This window comes from Amphiura filiformis, chromosome 9 (genome assembly GCF_039555335.1).
Source record: "Amphiura filiformis chromosome 9, Afil_fr2py, whole genome shotgun sequence".
In the NCBI taxonomy this organism is placed as follows: domain Eukaryota; kingdom Metazoa; phylum Echinodermata; class Ophiuroidea; order Amphilepidida; family Amphiuridae; genus Amphiura; species Amphiura filiformis.
The window spans coordinates 42479860-42493439 of NC_092636.1; the positions used below are offsets into that span (position 1 = coordinate 42479860).

Genomic DNA, 13580 nt, shown 5'->3' on the forward strand with positions numbered 1-13580 from the left:
AAACAAATGCAGGAATTGTGGTGGCGTTTATCCGCATACGCAATCGCCGTGCCCAGCAGCAGGTAAAATATGTCACTCGTGTGGGCGGAGCAATCATTTTGAGAAATACTGCTATAGTTCATCTTCAAAAAAGCAAACGCAGTAAGTGCAAGTTCATCTGTAGGCGCAGCAACAAACGCGCAAGAGGATGACGAGTCAGAATACGTGTTCGCAAACACCAGCTCGCGTAAAAAGATCGGCTCCCCTCATGCGACATGGTAATTGGCGGCGTAGTCCTAAAAGCCGGTATTGACTCACAAGCCAGTGTCAATATCATGGATAGCGCATCCTTTAATCGCCTCCTCAAGGAAACTAGTGCGCCCTCAACCAGCTTGCGAGAATCAAGTACGCCGGTTTTTGGTTATAATGCAAAAGCTCCCCTCCCTGTCATTGGTGAGATTAAAGCGTGTAAGTGTTGGAAATGCGAGGTAACAACCAAATTCAGTGTTGTAGAGGGCAGCGCAGGCAATTTATTGTCATTTGGAACTTCATCTGAGCTTGGGCTAATTGAAATCACAAACAATGTCTCAGTCACAAACAATACTGATGACATGATAGCAAGTTATGATGATCTTTTCAATGGTATTGGTAAGGTGAAAATGAGGTGATCAAACTGCACATAGATGAAAACGTGCAACCAAAAATCCAAAAACATAGGAGAATTCCTTTTCATGTGAGAAAAGATGTTGACGTAGCAATTGAGCAGCTACTCGATGATGATGTAATCGAGTCCGCGACCGGTCCAACACCTTGGATTAGCCCTGTTGTGATAGTGCCTAAAAAAGACAAATCAGTGCGCGTGTGCGTTGATATGAGGGAAGCAAATCAGGCAATACAGCGTGAAAAACACCCCATGCCTACCATTGAGGAAGTTATCACAGATTTGAACGGAGCCACTGTCTTTAGTACACTTGACCTAAAAGCAGGCTACCATCAATTTGAATTACACCCAGAGAGTAGGTACATTACCACGTTTACAACCCATTCAGGATTGTACAGGTATAAAAGATTAATGATTGGGGTAAACGCGGCCTCAGAAATCTTCCAAAATGCGGTAGCGCGTATGTTAGCAGGTTTGGATGGATGTCGCAACATGTCTGACGACATAATTGTTTATGGCAGCACGCAGCAGGAACATGACAAGAATCTTGCAGCGGTGCTTCAGCGACCGCGCTGAATGTAACGGCGCTTAAACAAAAGCAAGTGCACGTTTTCCCAGCACAAAGTACAATTCTTCGGACATGTATTCAGCGCAGAAGGCGTCACCCCTGACCCGCAAAAGATAGCGGCTATAGTCAATGCAGCGCCCCCTAGCAATGCGAAAGAGGTCATGTCTTTGCTTGGAATGGCACAATATGTCGCCCGGTTCATACCACACTACGCATCAATCACCGCTCCCTTGCGCCAGCTAACCCACAAAGATATAGAGTGGAAGTGGGGAACCGATGAACAACAGTCTTTTGATAATCTGAAGAGCGCCCTCTCTGGATCAGGAGTAACCGTGTACTTTGACCCTGCCAAAAAATCAACTGTTGTTGTGGACGCTAGCCCCAGCGCCTAGGAGCGATGTTATGTCAAGAAGGTCACGTGGTAGCGTCACGCAAGCCAGCTGCGCTTAAGGATACAGAATCTAGATACTCACAAATTGAGCGCTAAGCGCTTGGCGTGACTTGGGCAATTTTGCACTTTCGCATGTACTTGTTCGGTAGTGATTTTGTAGTATGTACTGACCACAAGCCACTTCTGCCATTGTTTAATAACAAGAACTCAAAGCCAAATGCACGCATTGAACTGTGGTTGTTAAAACTTCAGCAGTATGACTACACACTCGTCTATCAACCTGGGAAAGACAATCCGTCTGACTATTTGTCCAGGCACCCACCCAGTCACACCGACCCTAACCTTGCATCGGAAGTATCAGTATCTGATGAATACGTTCATTACGTATGTCATAACGCAGTTCCAAAAGCAATGACATACGAGGAAGTCGTCGAAGCGACAAAACATGATTCCACACTACAGAAGATCAAAGCAGCCCTTCTAAGTGGAAAAGAAAAGGACTGGAATGACAACGCGATCAGTGACTTTAAGCAAATACGCCACGAGCGTATGGTATTGGACAAAGCGGTCACCCTACGTGATACGCGATTAGTTCTACCGTCAGCCCTGAGAGAACGAGCCATCGATCTTGCACATGACTCGCACCGCGGAATCGTTAAAACAAAGAAACTGTTACGTGAAAAGATATGGTTCCCCGGCATAGACTCCAAAGTTGAACACAAGGTTCATGGATGTGTCCCATGTCAAGCAGCGACAATGTCAGGAAAGATCCCTCCTGAGCCACTACGAATGACTCAACTACCGGATGGTCCCTGGCAGGAAGTCTCGGTTGACTTTAAAGGTCCCTTTCCGACTGGTGAATACTTGCTCGTGATAGTTGATGACTTTAGTCGTTTTCCTGAAGTGGAAATAGTAAGCTCTACGTCAGCAAGATCGGTAATCCCTAAACTAGACGCAGTATTTGCTCGTCAGGGTATCCCTGAAATAGTACGCACAGACAATGGACCGCCGTTCAATGGCAGTGAATTTACTAAGTTCGCAGAATTCTACGGTTTCACTCATCGTAAATGTACACCGTTGTGGCATGCGAGCAAACGGGAAGTTGAGCGGTTTATGAGAACATTGGTGAAAGCTATCCGGACAGCAAGCAACTGGAAGCAAGAGTTGTGGGGTTTTCTTCGCCAATACCGTGCTACCCCACACGCGACGACAGGTGTTTCGCCCAGTGAAGCACTGAACGGCAGAAAGATGAGAACGACCCTTCCACAAGTCCCGACAAAGACTGTCAACGACAAAATTCGCAGTAGAGATGCTGAACAAAAGGGCAAAATCAAAGCAAACGCCGACAAGCATCTCCATGTGACTGAATCCAACATCAAAGTAGGTGATCGGGTGTTAGTGAAACAGAACAGAAAAAACATGCTCGATCCACCATACAATCCTCATCCCTTCATAGTAGTTGAAAGGAGAGGAAACGCTATAACTGTCCAAAGAGGTGAGGCAAGACTTACAAGGAATGTATCCTTCTTCAAGAGACTCCCTGCAGACACTCCCATGAATCTAGAAATGGTCCCCACACACGACCCTGTGGAACTCCCAGATGCAGATACCCCTGCCTCAATGTTCCCTGTGACTTCTGATCAACCAGCAGCAGCTGAGACTCCAGCAGAACCATCTGTTGAATTGCAGCCATCTCAACTCAGCACAACTCAACCAAGACGGTCCACAAGGATCAGACAGCCACCCAAGAAACTTGAGAGTTATGTTACCTAGCGCTCTAAAAGCGTAACACTCTGTAAAGTGCATACTTATATTTACCCGATAAGTAAAGCGCATGTTATTAGGTTGTTTTGGTGCGTAATCGCGTCATGTTCAAAGTTCCCTGTTTGAAACTGTTCTTTGAAAATTGATAGTTAAAGTGCACAAGACATGTGTACCAGTTGTGAGACTTTAAACTTTATCTTAGCACTGGAAAGATACCAAGTGCCAAAGTTTGATAATTTGAGCAAGTTGTGCTCAGTGTTGTTTTGGAGTTTTTGGAACACGTTGTATTAATTGTTTTGGTGTTATAAAAAACAAAACAAAATGCAAAACAGGTCAATACAAAAACACCAGACTCAAAGTATGTTGATCATCTTCTGAGTTTTAATGAACATTGCTATTTAACCTGGTATAAACTTACAAGTTCATAGCACTATACAAGTTGCTTAACAGTGAACAATTTGTTGAGAACTCTTGAACTCATGGACATTAACATTCAGTGTTTACAATAAGCAAAGTGACTTTTATCTAAAAAGGGGAGAGATGTAATGTTCAAGCTTACCAACCCCTCTGAGAGTAAACAGTATAGCGCCATCTATTTGGTTGCTAGGGTTACAACAAAGGTCACAAGATAAAATGGCGTCGACCATGAAAGTACTTGTCAACTTGAGTAGTGAAATGTGTCTGTTATTACAGTGAGTAAACAACCCCTAAATCTATTGGATCTTACAAGCACCAGATAGATCGGTCTTCCTTTTACGCGCTGATTAACCTGTGTAAACCAATCAAGGATCGTAATTGACAGTGACATCAGACGCGATAAATTGCATTTATCTCTGTCTTTAATTATAGGAGAATCTTTTTGATGAAAGTCAATCTTTGACAAGATGTAACTTTGCTACGGAAAGTGCTATGACAAAAAGGTTTTCAGTGTTGGCTTTCGTTACTCAAGGGCTTTAATTTGATATATAAAATGATGCAGTTTGATGGCAAATTTGAATTCACCTGGCATACCTAAATCAATGATGTATAAAACATAGAACGGCGTTTCTTTACTTTAGGTTTTTATTCTTACATGTTATAGCTGCCTTGTGGAAGTACAGTGTTATAACCCTAACCCTAACCCTAACCAGTGCAGAAGGCAGGCAGCTATTACATGTAAAAATAAAACCCAGAAAGTAAAAGGAATGCCTGCCTGCCCATAAAACTTGAACATTTATGTCCATGATGTCATGTACATTGTATGTTGTACATGTACATGTAGACTGCTGCCCTCAGTCGTCAACCATCTGGATCATCATACATATAATATTGGTACCCACCTTATTGTGCTTGCTAATTTAAGACTCGGTTGAAACAAAATTAAGGATCGAATGCATTTTAGTGATCATTCACTGTCAAAACTAGATGCAGTCCAGAGGCGTGCTGCTCGCATCATCGATCTCCCTGGAGAAGAACTTTCCTCTCTTCAAATTCAGCCTTTGGCTCACCGTAGAACAGTAGGTGCCACCACTATGTTCCATCAAATTTTCTACGGGAATGTCCCTGAATTACTATGCCAACTACTTCCGGACCAGCTCCAGACTGACCCTCGCCTTCGCCGTTCAGTTAGATCTCACGACCTTGCAGTTCAAATTCCAAGATCTAACCTTGTTAGTCATGAGCGGTCTTTCATTCCATCTACAGCCCGCACATGGAATGCACTCCCACCTCACATTCCTGGAATTGCGAAACGGAACAGCTTAAAAAAGGAGGTTAATAGCTATCTAGGCGCCAACCCGTCAGCTTTATTGAAACGATAACAGCTGTTTTAAATGCCTTGATATGTCTTGACATTAAAAAAAAAAAAAAAAAAATTATTGTCAAAGTTCTGCCAAATTCTGCACTCTTGCGAAGGGTTCAGAATTCAAATCGAATAAAATATCCGATCTTTGCGATCAAAAACACAAAATTACAACTTTAAACATACTATTGGCAAAAGACATTATTGGAAAACAATATATAGAATAGAACATTCGACGTCAACTTCCCAAAATATTGGAGAAATATGCTCACCAAAAATTGGGAAAGTACGCAATCCAATTCCCATTCAAACGCGTGGGAAACTGAAAGTGCATATTCCATGTCAGTTTAGTATAAAAATCTCAACATTTTTGAAAAAAGTGGGTGGATGAGGTTGTGGATCATGAAATGCCCTTTTAAAGTAAAATACTCATGTCACATTCATGACATTAGAAACATGTGTCACTGATGTATACCTGTCATATGTGATTGCTCAACATATTATACACACCAACTTTTGTCCATAGTTATACTTAAAAGGACAATTTTTTGAATGACTTTTCAGAGCAGCGAAAGGTACTTTCCACGACAATGTCGGAGCTAGTTCGAGCTTAAACTGGTCAGGAGTTGTTTATTTATTGAAATTCATGTGAATCAATCAACACATGATATTAAATCAGAATTGGTGATTTTTCTCTCAAGTGTAACTTTTTTCATATCAACTCATGTCATAGTCATATAATGACCATGTCACGAACATTTACTTGTCATGTACATGAAACACATATCTTTTTTTTAAATCAGTTCTTCTAAAGTTGATCAAGCCCCATAAATTTAAGTGCTCCCCCTCCCTACCAAAACAGAAAATGTCTGAAAACCCTACTTTACTGGGATTTTCCCCAGATGGTAATGCTAGACCTACCACTGATCAGAAATAAGGAGGTTGGTTTGATAAACTCTGTCTATAGTCTGTCTATACACTGGCAAATCAAATTTTTTATTTATTCAGGAAATTCCATTAATACAAATGTACTGGTCTCCCTGGAAGACCTAATTATAATTATGTATATACATGATAAGAAAGATATATACAAAATGAAAGAACCAAACATGATACAAAACAAAATGCAGCAATGTTGAGCTCAAATTATTATACAAAACTTACTGACCAATTACATTTTTGAATCCACCCAAACTCATTGAATTAAAATTGATACGAAGATTGGGAGGAAGCTTGTTCCAAGCAACTGAAGATCTGTAAAGGAAAGTTTTCTTTCCAGAAGAGGTTATCCATAGTGGAACAACCAAGCTGTTTTGAGAGTGAGCCCTTGTACATTTAGAATGTGTTGAATGAGTGAAGGTAAAATAAGAAGAAAGATATTCAGGAGCAATTTGTGTGAGACATTTAAAAGTTAAAATAAGTAATTGATGCTCCCATCTACATGTACAGCTAATAACCCAGTCCAGGTCCCTCATCATATTGTAGACTGAAGTTCTGATGTCTGCAGAGAGCAAAACACGGGCTAGCGTATTATTTTTGTGACAGGCACTGAAATTGGACCAAACAGAACTGCAGTGTCAAAATGAGGAAAGACAATTGCGAAAGCATTTTGACAGTTTTCCATGGAAGGTATTGCTTTACTCTATGGATTAACTACCATAGTAATAGGTGAAAACAATTTTGAATATATCGCCCTGCACTACAAGCAGGTTGCACTCATCACCTGTGTATGTCTGCAATCTTAGATTGAATACAATACCGGTCTTTTCAAAGATACTAATCTTACAGGTGCCAGTGATCAGCATGATATGGTTCAATGCAGAGGTACCGCATGAACATACCAGCGCAGCGCGGTGTATTCAAATATTGTTTTCACTTACTGCTATGTTAATCCAATTATTACCTCACTTCCCAGCGTAAAGTTGGAATGTGAGCATACCTATTTATTGAAATTTTTAGTCTTCAGCTTTAGAGTTGAAAGATTTGAAGAAAGAACTAACTCTAACTCATCAAAATTTGTACATTTGTATACACATAGGTATTCTCCACGGTCACTGTGAGAGGGTGACTGGCATATCGTTCTGTACGACAGCAGATCAGACCCAGTTGTGTGCTACGTCAAGTGATGATTGCATGGTGAAAGTATGGGATGTCAAAACCAAGACAATCACCAAAGAACACAAAGTACATCAGGTAGGAGCATGTACATATAGGCTACATATAGAGTATACCAGGGGGAGGGATACCATTATGTAGGACAGCAGACCAGAGCCAGCCATGCGCTACATCAAGTAATGATTGCATGGTTAGATGAGAGTATGGGATGTCAAAACCAAGACACTCACCAAAGAAACAAAGTACATCAGGTAGGAGCATGTACATATAGGCTACATATAGTGTATACCAGGGGGAGGGATACCATTATGTAGGACAGCAGACCAGAGCCAGCCATGCGCTACATCAAGTAATGATTGCATGGTTAGATGAGAGTATGGGATGTCAAAACCAAGACACTCACCAAAGAAACAAAGTACATCAGGTAGGAGCATAATAGGCTACAAAGTATACCAGGGGGAGGGATATCATTATGTAGTACAACAGACCAGACCCAGTTGTGTGCTACATAAAGTGATGATTGCATGGTGAAAGAATGGGATCATCCAAAACCAAAGCATATTATATTCATTCCAACATTGAAGCATGTGTTCGCTTTTCTTAGCACGTCCATTCCAGCTGAAATGGCAAATTAATTTCCTTTTTTTATATTTTTTTTCTGTAAAATTTACTTGATTCGATACTCGCATTGTTTAGGTATAAAGCAATTGATAATTGTGTAAATAAACAACAGTTTTATGCTATGTACTTTTGAACACTCACAAATGACATCTTAATTCAAAATTTCTAAGAAAATCAACAACAACAAAAACAAAAACCTGTATTCCATGAAACTGCCAAGGGCTTTTAGACATAGCATTATTTTGTTTAGCTTTGGTTTTTGCTGTCCCAATGTCCAAAGCATGTTGCCCTAATAAATTGGTTCTTAACAAATACATTGTACAGCTCTTGTTTTTGCAAAGAAAAATTCCATAATGTTTCATACCACAGGAAATAATAAGCACTCTCTTCAAATGAATACTTTTTATAAGTGCTCGAGCACTAAGGTTGAATATGGATTCATTGTACATGTCCTATGTTTGCAACAAAGAGGGTCAACAACTTTTTCTTATTCCAAATACAGTTCAAAGTGACTACACTTCATTGGTCACCAATACTCAAGGACTTGATAGTATCTGGAGATGAGAAGGGTGCCCTCGTGTGTTGGGACTTAGCCAGTAATGATAGCAAGCTGTTTATTCCTGAATCAAATCAAATCTTCAGCTTGGCGTGTAGTCCACACAATGCAGCACATGTAGCGGTAGGGTAAGTATTAAATTTAAGTATCAGGGTGATGTGGACGATATGTTAACAAAATAATGTGATATTCCAGTTGAAATCAGTAGCCTATCAGGGATGTAAATCGTCCAGAAATTACCAGAGCTCAGGAAGTTTGGATCATCATAAAAAGAGCCTTTTTAGGAGGGGGTGATACCCTGCAGCCTACAATGTATACGCTGGACAAACCCCCCTAAATGTTCAATAACGCATATGCAAGCCCTCGGCTACCTGTCAAAGGACAAGATGGAGATATTGGAAATGGATATGTTGCCCATTTACATCCCTGTCCTATGGAAGACATGTCTTTAATCTTCCATTGCACACAGGGAGGATGAATTTCAAATGGGGTTACCTGAATGGATGACTCTTTTTGAAATTCACATTCCCTGTTTGAAATATTAAGTTAATGTCTTCCATAGGGGGGTTTATGCCTGGGTTTGAACTTGAATAGCCCAGTGCTTGTGTACAAGCCCTGGACCTTCATATCATGGGAAGGGGTGATTTGGTTACAGGCCATTAAATTAAAGAGTATTTGCTAGAGTTTTGAAACAGAATGGGTGTTCAAATCATTTCTTAATTTGTAGGGATGGAGCAAGTTGAAATCCATACACCCCCTATGGAAGGAATAACCTTAATCTCCCACACAGAAAGTGTAGATTTCAAATGGGTTCACCCAATCAGGTAACCCCATTTGAAATTCACACTTCCTGTGTGGGAGATTAAGGTCTTGTCTTCCATAGGGGGATGTATGATTTTAAACTGGAATAGACCAATCTGGGACATGTATATAGTAATATGAATATCTTCAAGTGGTAATGATTCAATACCAGCAATTTATAACAACTTATCTGTTGCTTTACCCACCCCCCTTTGTACTTTGTAGGTATAAGAATGCCCTCGTGCTACTTATTGACATCAACAACAAAGGCAACATCCTACAACGGATGAGAGGACATGAAGATGAGATCCATTCCATTTGCTGGGCTCCCTCCAGTGGAGAAATCTTACCCTCCCATAAACCATCAAATGCAAGCAATGATGACAACAGCTGGAGGGAGACCGCAGAAGACAACAGCCAGAAAGAAGATGACTGTCTGCTGCTGACTGGTAGTAAAGATCGCACCATTCGTGTGTGGGATACAGCCAATGGGAAGACCATTCAAACTCTACGGCTTCCACCGAAGGGGTTCCAGAGGACTCGAGATAGGGGTGATGATGGGGGTAGGGGAAGCAGAGTGTGGGTGGCTCTCTGGTGGATACCAAATGAAAAGACATCATTTATTTCAAGCTCACATAGGTTAGTATATACACTCTAGAATTTTAGAAATAAATCTAATACTTGAACTTACTTTTTACAACCTTGCAACATTGTATCTGGAACCACCAGGCTTCATTAGGCAACTGACCTGTTGGACTGGTCATGTGATAGACAGCTTTGTAGATGGCTCCGTCCCATGCATGAGATAAGTTAAAATGGAGTCCCCCTCTTTTGTTTAGAGATGGTTGCTCATTTATGTATACCACTGTTCTTATGTATACCTACCCAAACCAAACTTGAGTATCCCCCGGGATTAAACCAAGGTCTTGGTCTTGGTCTCGGAACATAGAGGTCTAGGTCTCGGAAGGGGTGGTCTTGGTCTCGGAAGGTTTGGTCTCGGTCTCGGTCTCGGTCTCGGACGGGCAGGTCTTGGTCTCGGTCTCGGTCTCAGACATAGAGGTCTTGACTACAACACTGAATTAGGACATACATAGAAGTCAAATTAAGGCAGTTTCAAAATATAGCTTGGTGTTTTTGACATGCAAGAAACTTTAAAAGCTTGGCCAAATCTGTACAAAAGTCGGATCCTGCTCATAGACAATCAGATACTCAGGTCTAAATAAGGACTTAACATTAATCTGGGCTCAATTGTTTGTTTTAAGCCTTTTCTAATCTAGTTCTTTCAGTAACATACCACTTTTTCATTTTTTGAAACACTGATTTTTGCATGGAAGGCTTCAGGAGATTCCTACAAGATATGCATATAAAGAGAGGCATAACTACCTATAGGGAATATTTTAAAAACATTTGAAACATGTGTTTGTTTGTTTGTTTGTTTGTTTGTTCATGTATCAGTGGTGATGTGGTGAGATGGGACTTGAGTGGTAGCAAACCCAAATGGGAATGTCTTGGTAGCCATGATGCTGGTGGTATCAACATGCATATGAGGATTGTATTCAACATCTCCCAGGGACCAACACCAGATACATTAATTACAACATCTATGGATCGCAAGGTATGACATGTATTAATAGGCAATAGGGTGGTGTAGCTTCTGAAAATTTTCAGATTTCTATAATAATGGGGGTTATTTTTAATACAAACTTCAGAAATGATACAAATGATTATTAAGTACCAGAACCAAATTTGGGTTATTCTTTTGTAATGTTACAAGAAATTAGGATTAGGGTAAGGGTTTGAAGTGATTAATGTTACCAAACTTATGGCATGATGAAATATAATCATTTTTGAAGATAAAATGTGCTGATCGTAAAAGATTGAACGATGTTTAAGACTACCACTATTCATTTGAAATAATGCACTCCTATATGGAGATATTTTCCATGGCAGCCATCTAGGATCATCCTTAGGGGTCCACCAAACAAACCATGGGTTTTGAGGTCTTATATTTTTTGTTGTATGTCAACAAAATTGCTTAAATTTTCAGGATGATCTTATTTCATGTTGTTAAAAGCAAATATAATGTTCCAGATACCGCTAGTTAATAAATACATTAAGGAAAAGCACCTTAAAATTGCACTTTCTGTTATTATTACTCAGTTTTTGGACTTTTAACTTTTTTAAATGTTCTAGCAGCCCTATATAAAACCGTGACACTCGAAAGGCCATATCTCTGGAATGGAACGTCCGATTAAGATTATTTAAATGCCAAAATGTTTCTTTCATCAAGTCCCAGCCAATAAATTAGGTCTGAAGCAATTTAAAAGTACTTCAATTTTTATTGAACATGCCTAATGATAGTAAGGAGCAACCAGTAAACCATCTTTTGTATCATCTTTGACAGTTAATTTGTTGGAACTGCAGCACACTGCAAGCAGATTGGTGCCTGTCTTCTCTCGGCGGCTTTGTTTACTGTATAGCGCCCTCTCCGCTGGATCAAAGCAGATTGGCTATCGGTGTTGGAGACAACATGATCAGAGTTTGGAACACAGCCTCACCAGGGCAACACTGTGATGTTACTGTGTTATGGCAGGGTATTAAAGCAAAGGTTACAGCAGTAAGTATTAGAGCCCTACGGAGCAAGATTTTCTTCACCCGATTCCGGACCTCGTCCCATCTATCCCCGAACCCAACCTGAACATTTTATGACAAACCCGATGTATCCGGACCGGCAAGTTTTTTCTTGATCGGTCTGAGCCGCCTCTTTTTGTCAATACCCAAGTATAGCTAGTCTTCTTGTTTTATAAACTTCTGATGTGAATATGCAGATTCAGTCCCTGCTCGTTAATTGTTGCAAAAAATTGCGATTATTACATAGGAAAGTACAGAAATAGCAAAGTGAATAGTGTCAGAGATTTAGCGTTTACATGTAATTTCAATTCATTCCTTATGGCAATTTTAATCAAATTCATCCAGTCACTCCTGTGTACAAACCTGGCAAATCTATCTACATGTACTTCACACACAGACACAAAATATTACACCAAGCTGATGCGTAAGATTGCTGCACGCATACCATGTTGTGCGCAACACAAACGATATACGCAACCATGCAGTTCAAAAAACACTAGTTGTACTTGTCTCGTATAAAATGGGCCGACCAATGACATGACAAGGAAAAATTACAAATGTTTAAGAATTTAAATTGAAGTGATAAAGAAAATGTAAGTTGCAATTAAAGGAAGGTGACCCAATTATTTGCAAAAATCAACTCACATACTAACATAAAATGGCGTCCCTTTCAAGCATTCAGGCAAAAAGAACAAGTAAATGTTTCTTGTTAATGTGACGTATTCCGTATGGAATTACAGAAATGTATATACAGCATGATACTAGTAGTCTTCAGTGTTTTCATTAATGATAATCATCATGATCATCTAATATATTGATACCAAATGAAAGACACTATTTTTCTCATTAACATATTGAAATTAGGAGTTCCAAATCAGTGTATTTTTGAAGATAATGTAAAAACTGTTGAATTAGTCTCAAGCGTGGTGTACCTCAGCCATAGGCGTAGATCCCGGCCCAATATTTTGCCGGGGGGATGCTCCATACAATCATCCCCCCAATGTTGATGCCTGAATATAGGTTTCTGACCAAATTAACCTCATATTTGCCCATTTTAGCCCCGAAAGTGCAATTTTTCGCGCACATTTATTCCATGTTTGCACCATATTTCTTCAGTTTAGCTTCAAAATAGTAAAATTTTTCGTGCGCTTCGCACGCATTTGTACCATAAACTTATTCTTTTGCCAGAAGGTACTGGATTCACTATACTTCAAGAATTTTTTCCAACCTCATCCCCCCCCCCCATGTCAAAAAGAAATCTACGCCACTGATGACCTCAGCGAGACTAATTCCAACAGTTTTTGATGATTGCTTTAGAAATATACCGATTTGGAACACCTTATTTCAATATGTTAATGAGAAAAATATGAGCTTGCACCTGGTACCAAAATCTGTATTTTGATGGGGGTAAAGTGGGGGGATGATGCTGCCAATCAGGTCATCCACCTTTAAATTCATAGTGATTAACCATTAATTTGACAATTTTACTTGTCAACCTATTCCTTGTCATCAGGTATGCTGGCATCCTACGCGTGAAAATTGCCTTGCATATGCAACCGATGACGGCAGAGTTGGTGTCTATAATAACATCACACAAAGGTAAGCTTATTATAGTATAGGTTGTTATTACCATTTATAAAAATTGGCTAAAAATTTACCTCAAACTCTGGCTAAATGTTTTATTTTGTATCTTATTGTAAAATAAGGCAACGT

The 13580-nt window shown here is 40.0% G+C and overlaps 1 protein-coding gene across 1 annotated transcript in view; it reads left to right on the forward strand.

The window, feature by feature from the left end:
- Positions 1–13580, forward strand: part of LOC140161017 (gem-associated protein 5-like) — a 52472-nt gene that overhangs the window by 5312 nt on the left and 33580 nt on the right. Inside the window, exons 2-7 of the mRNA XM_072184399.1 lie at positions 7182–7336; positions 8382–8563; positions 9462–9875; positions 10692–10851; positions 11641–11853; positions 13381–13466. Of these exons, the coding sequence (XP_072040500.1) occupies positions 7182–7336; positions 8382–8563; positions 9462–9875; positions 10692–10851; positions 11641–11853; positions 13381–13466 (1210 nt within the window). The remainder of the gene's footprint in view (positions 1–7181; positions 7337–8381; positions 8564–9461; positions 9876–10691; positions 10852–11640; positions 11854–13380; positions 13467–13580) is intronic.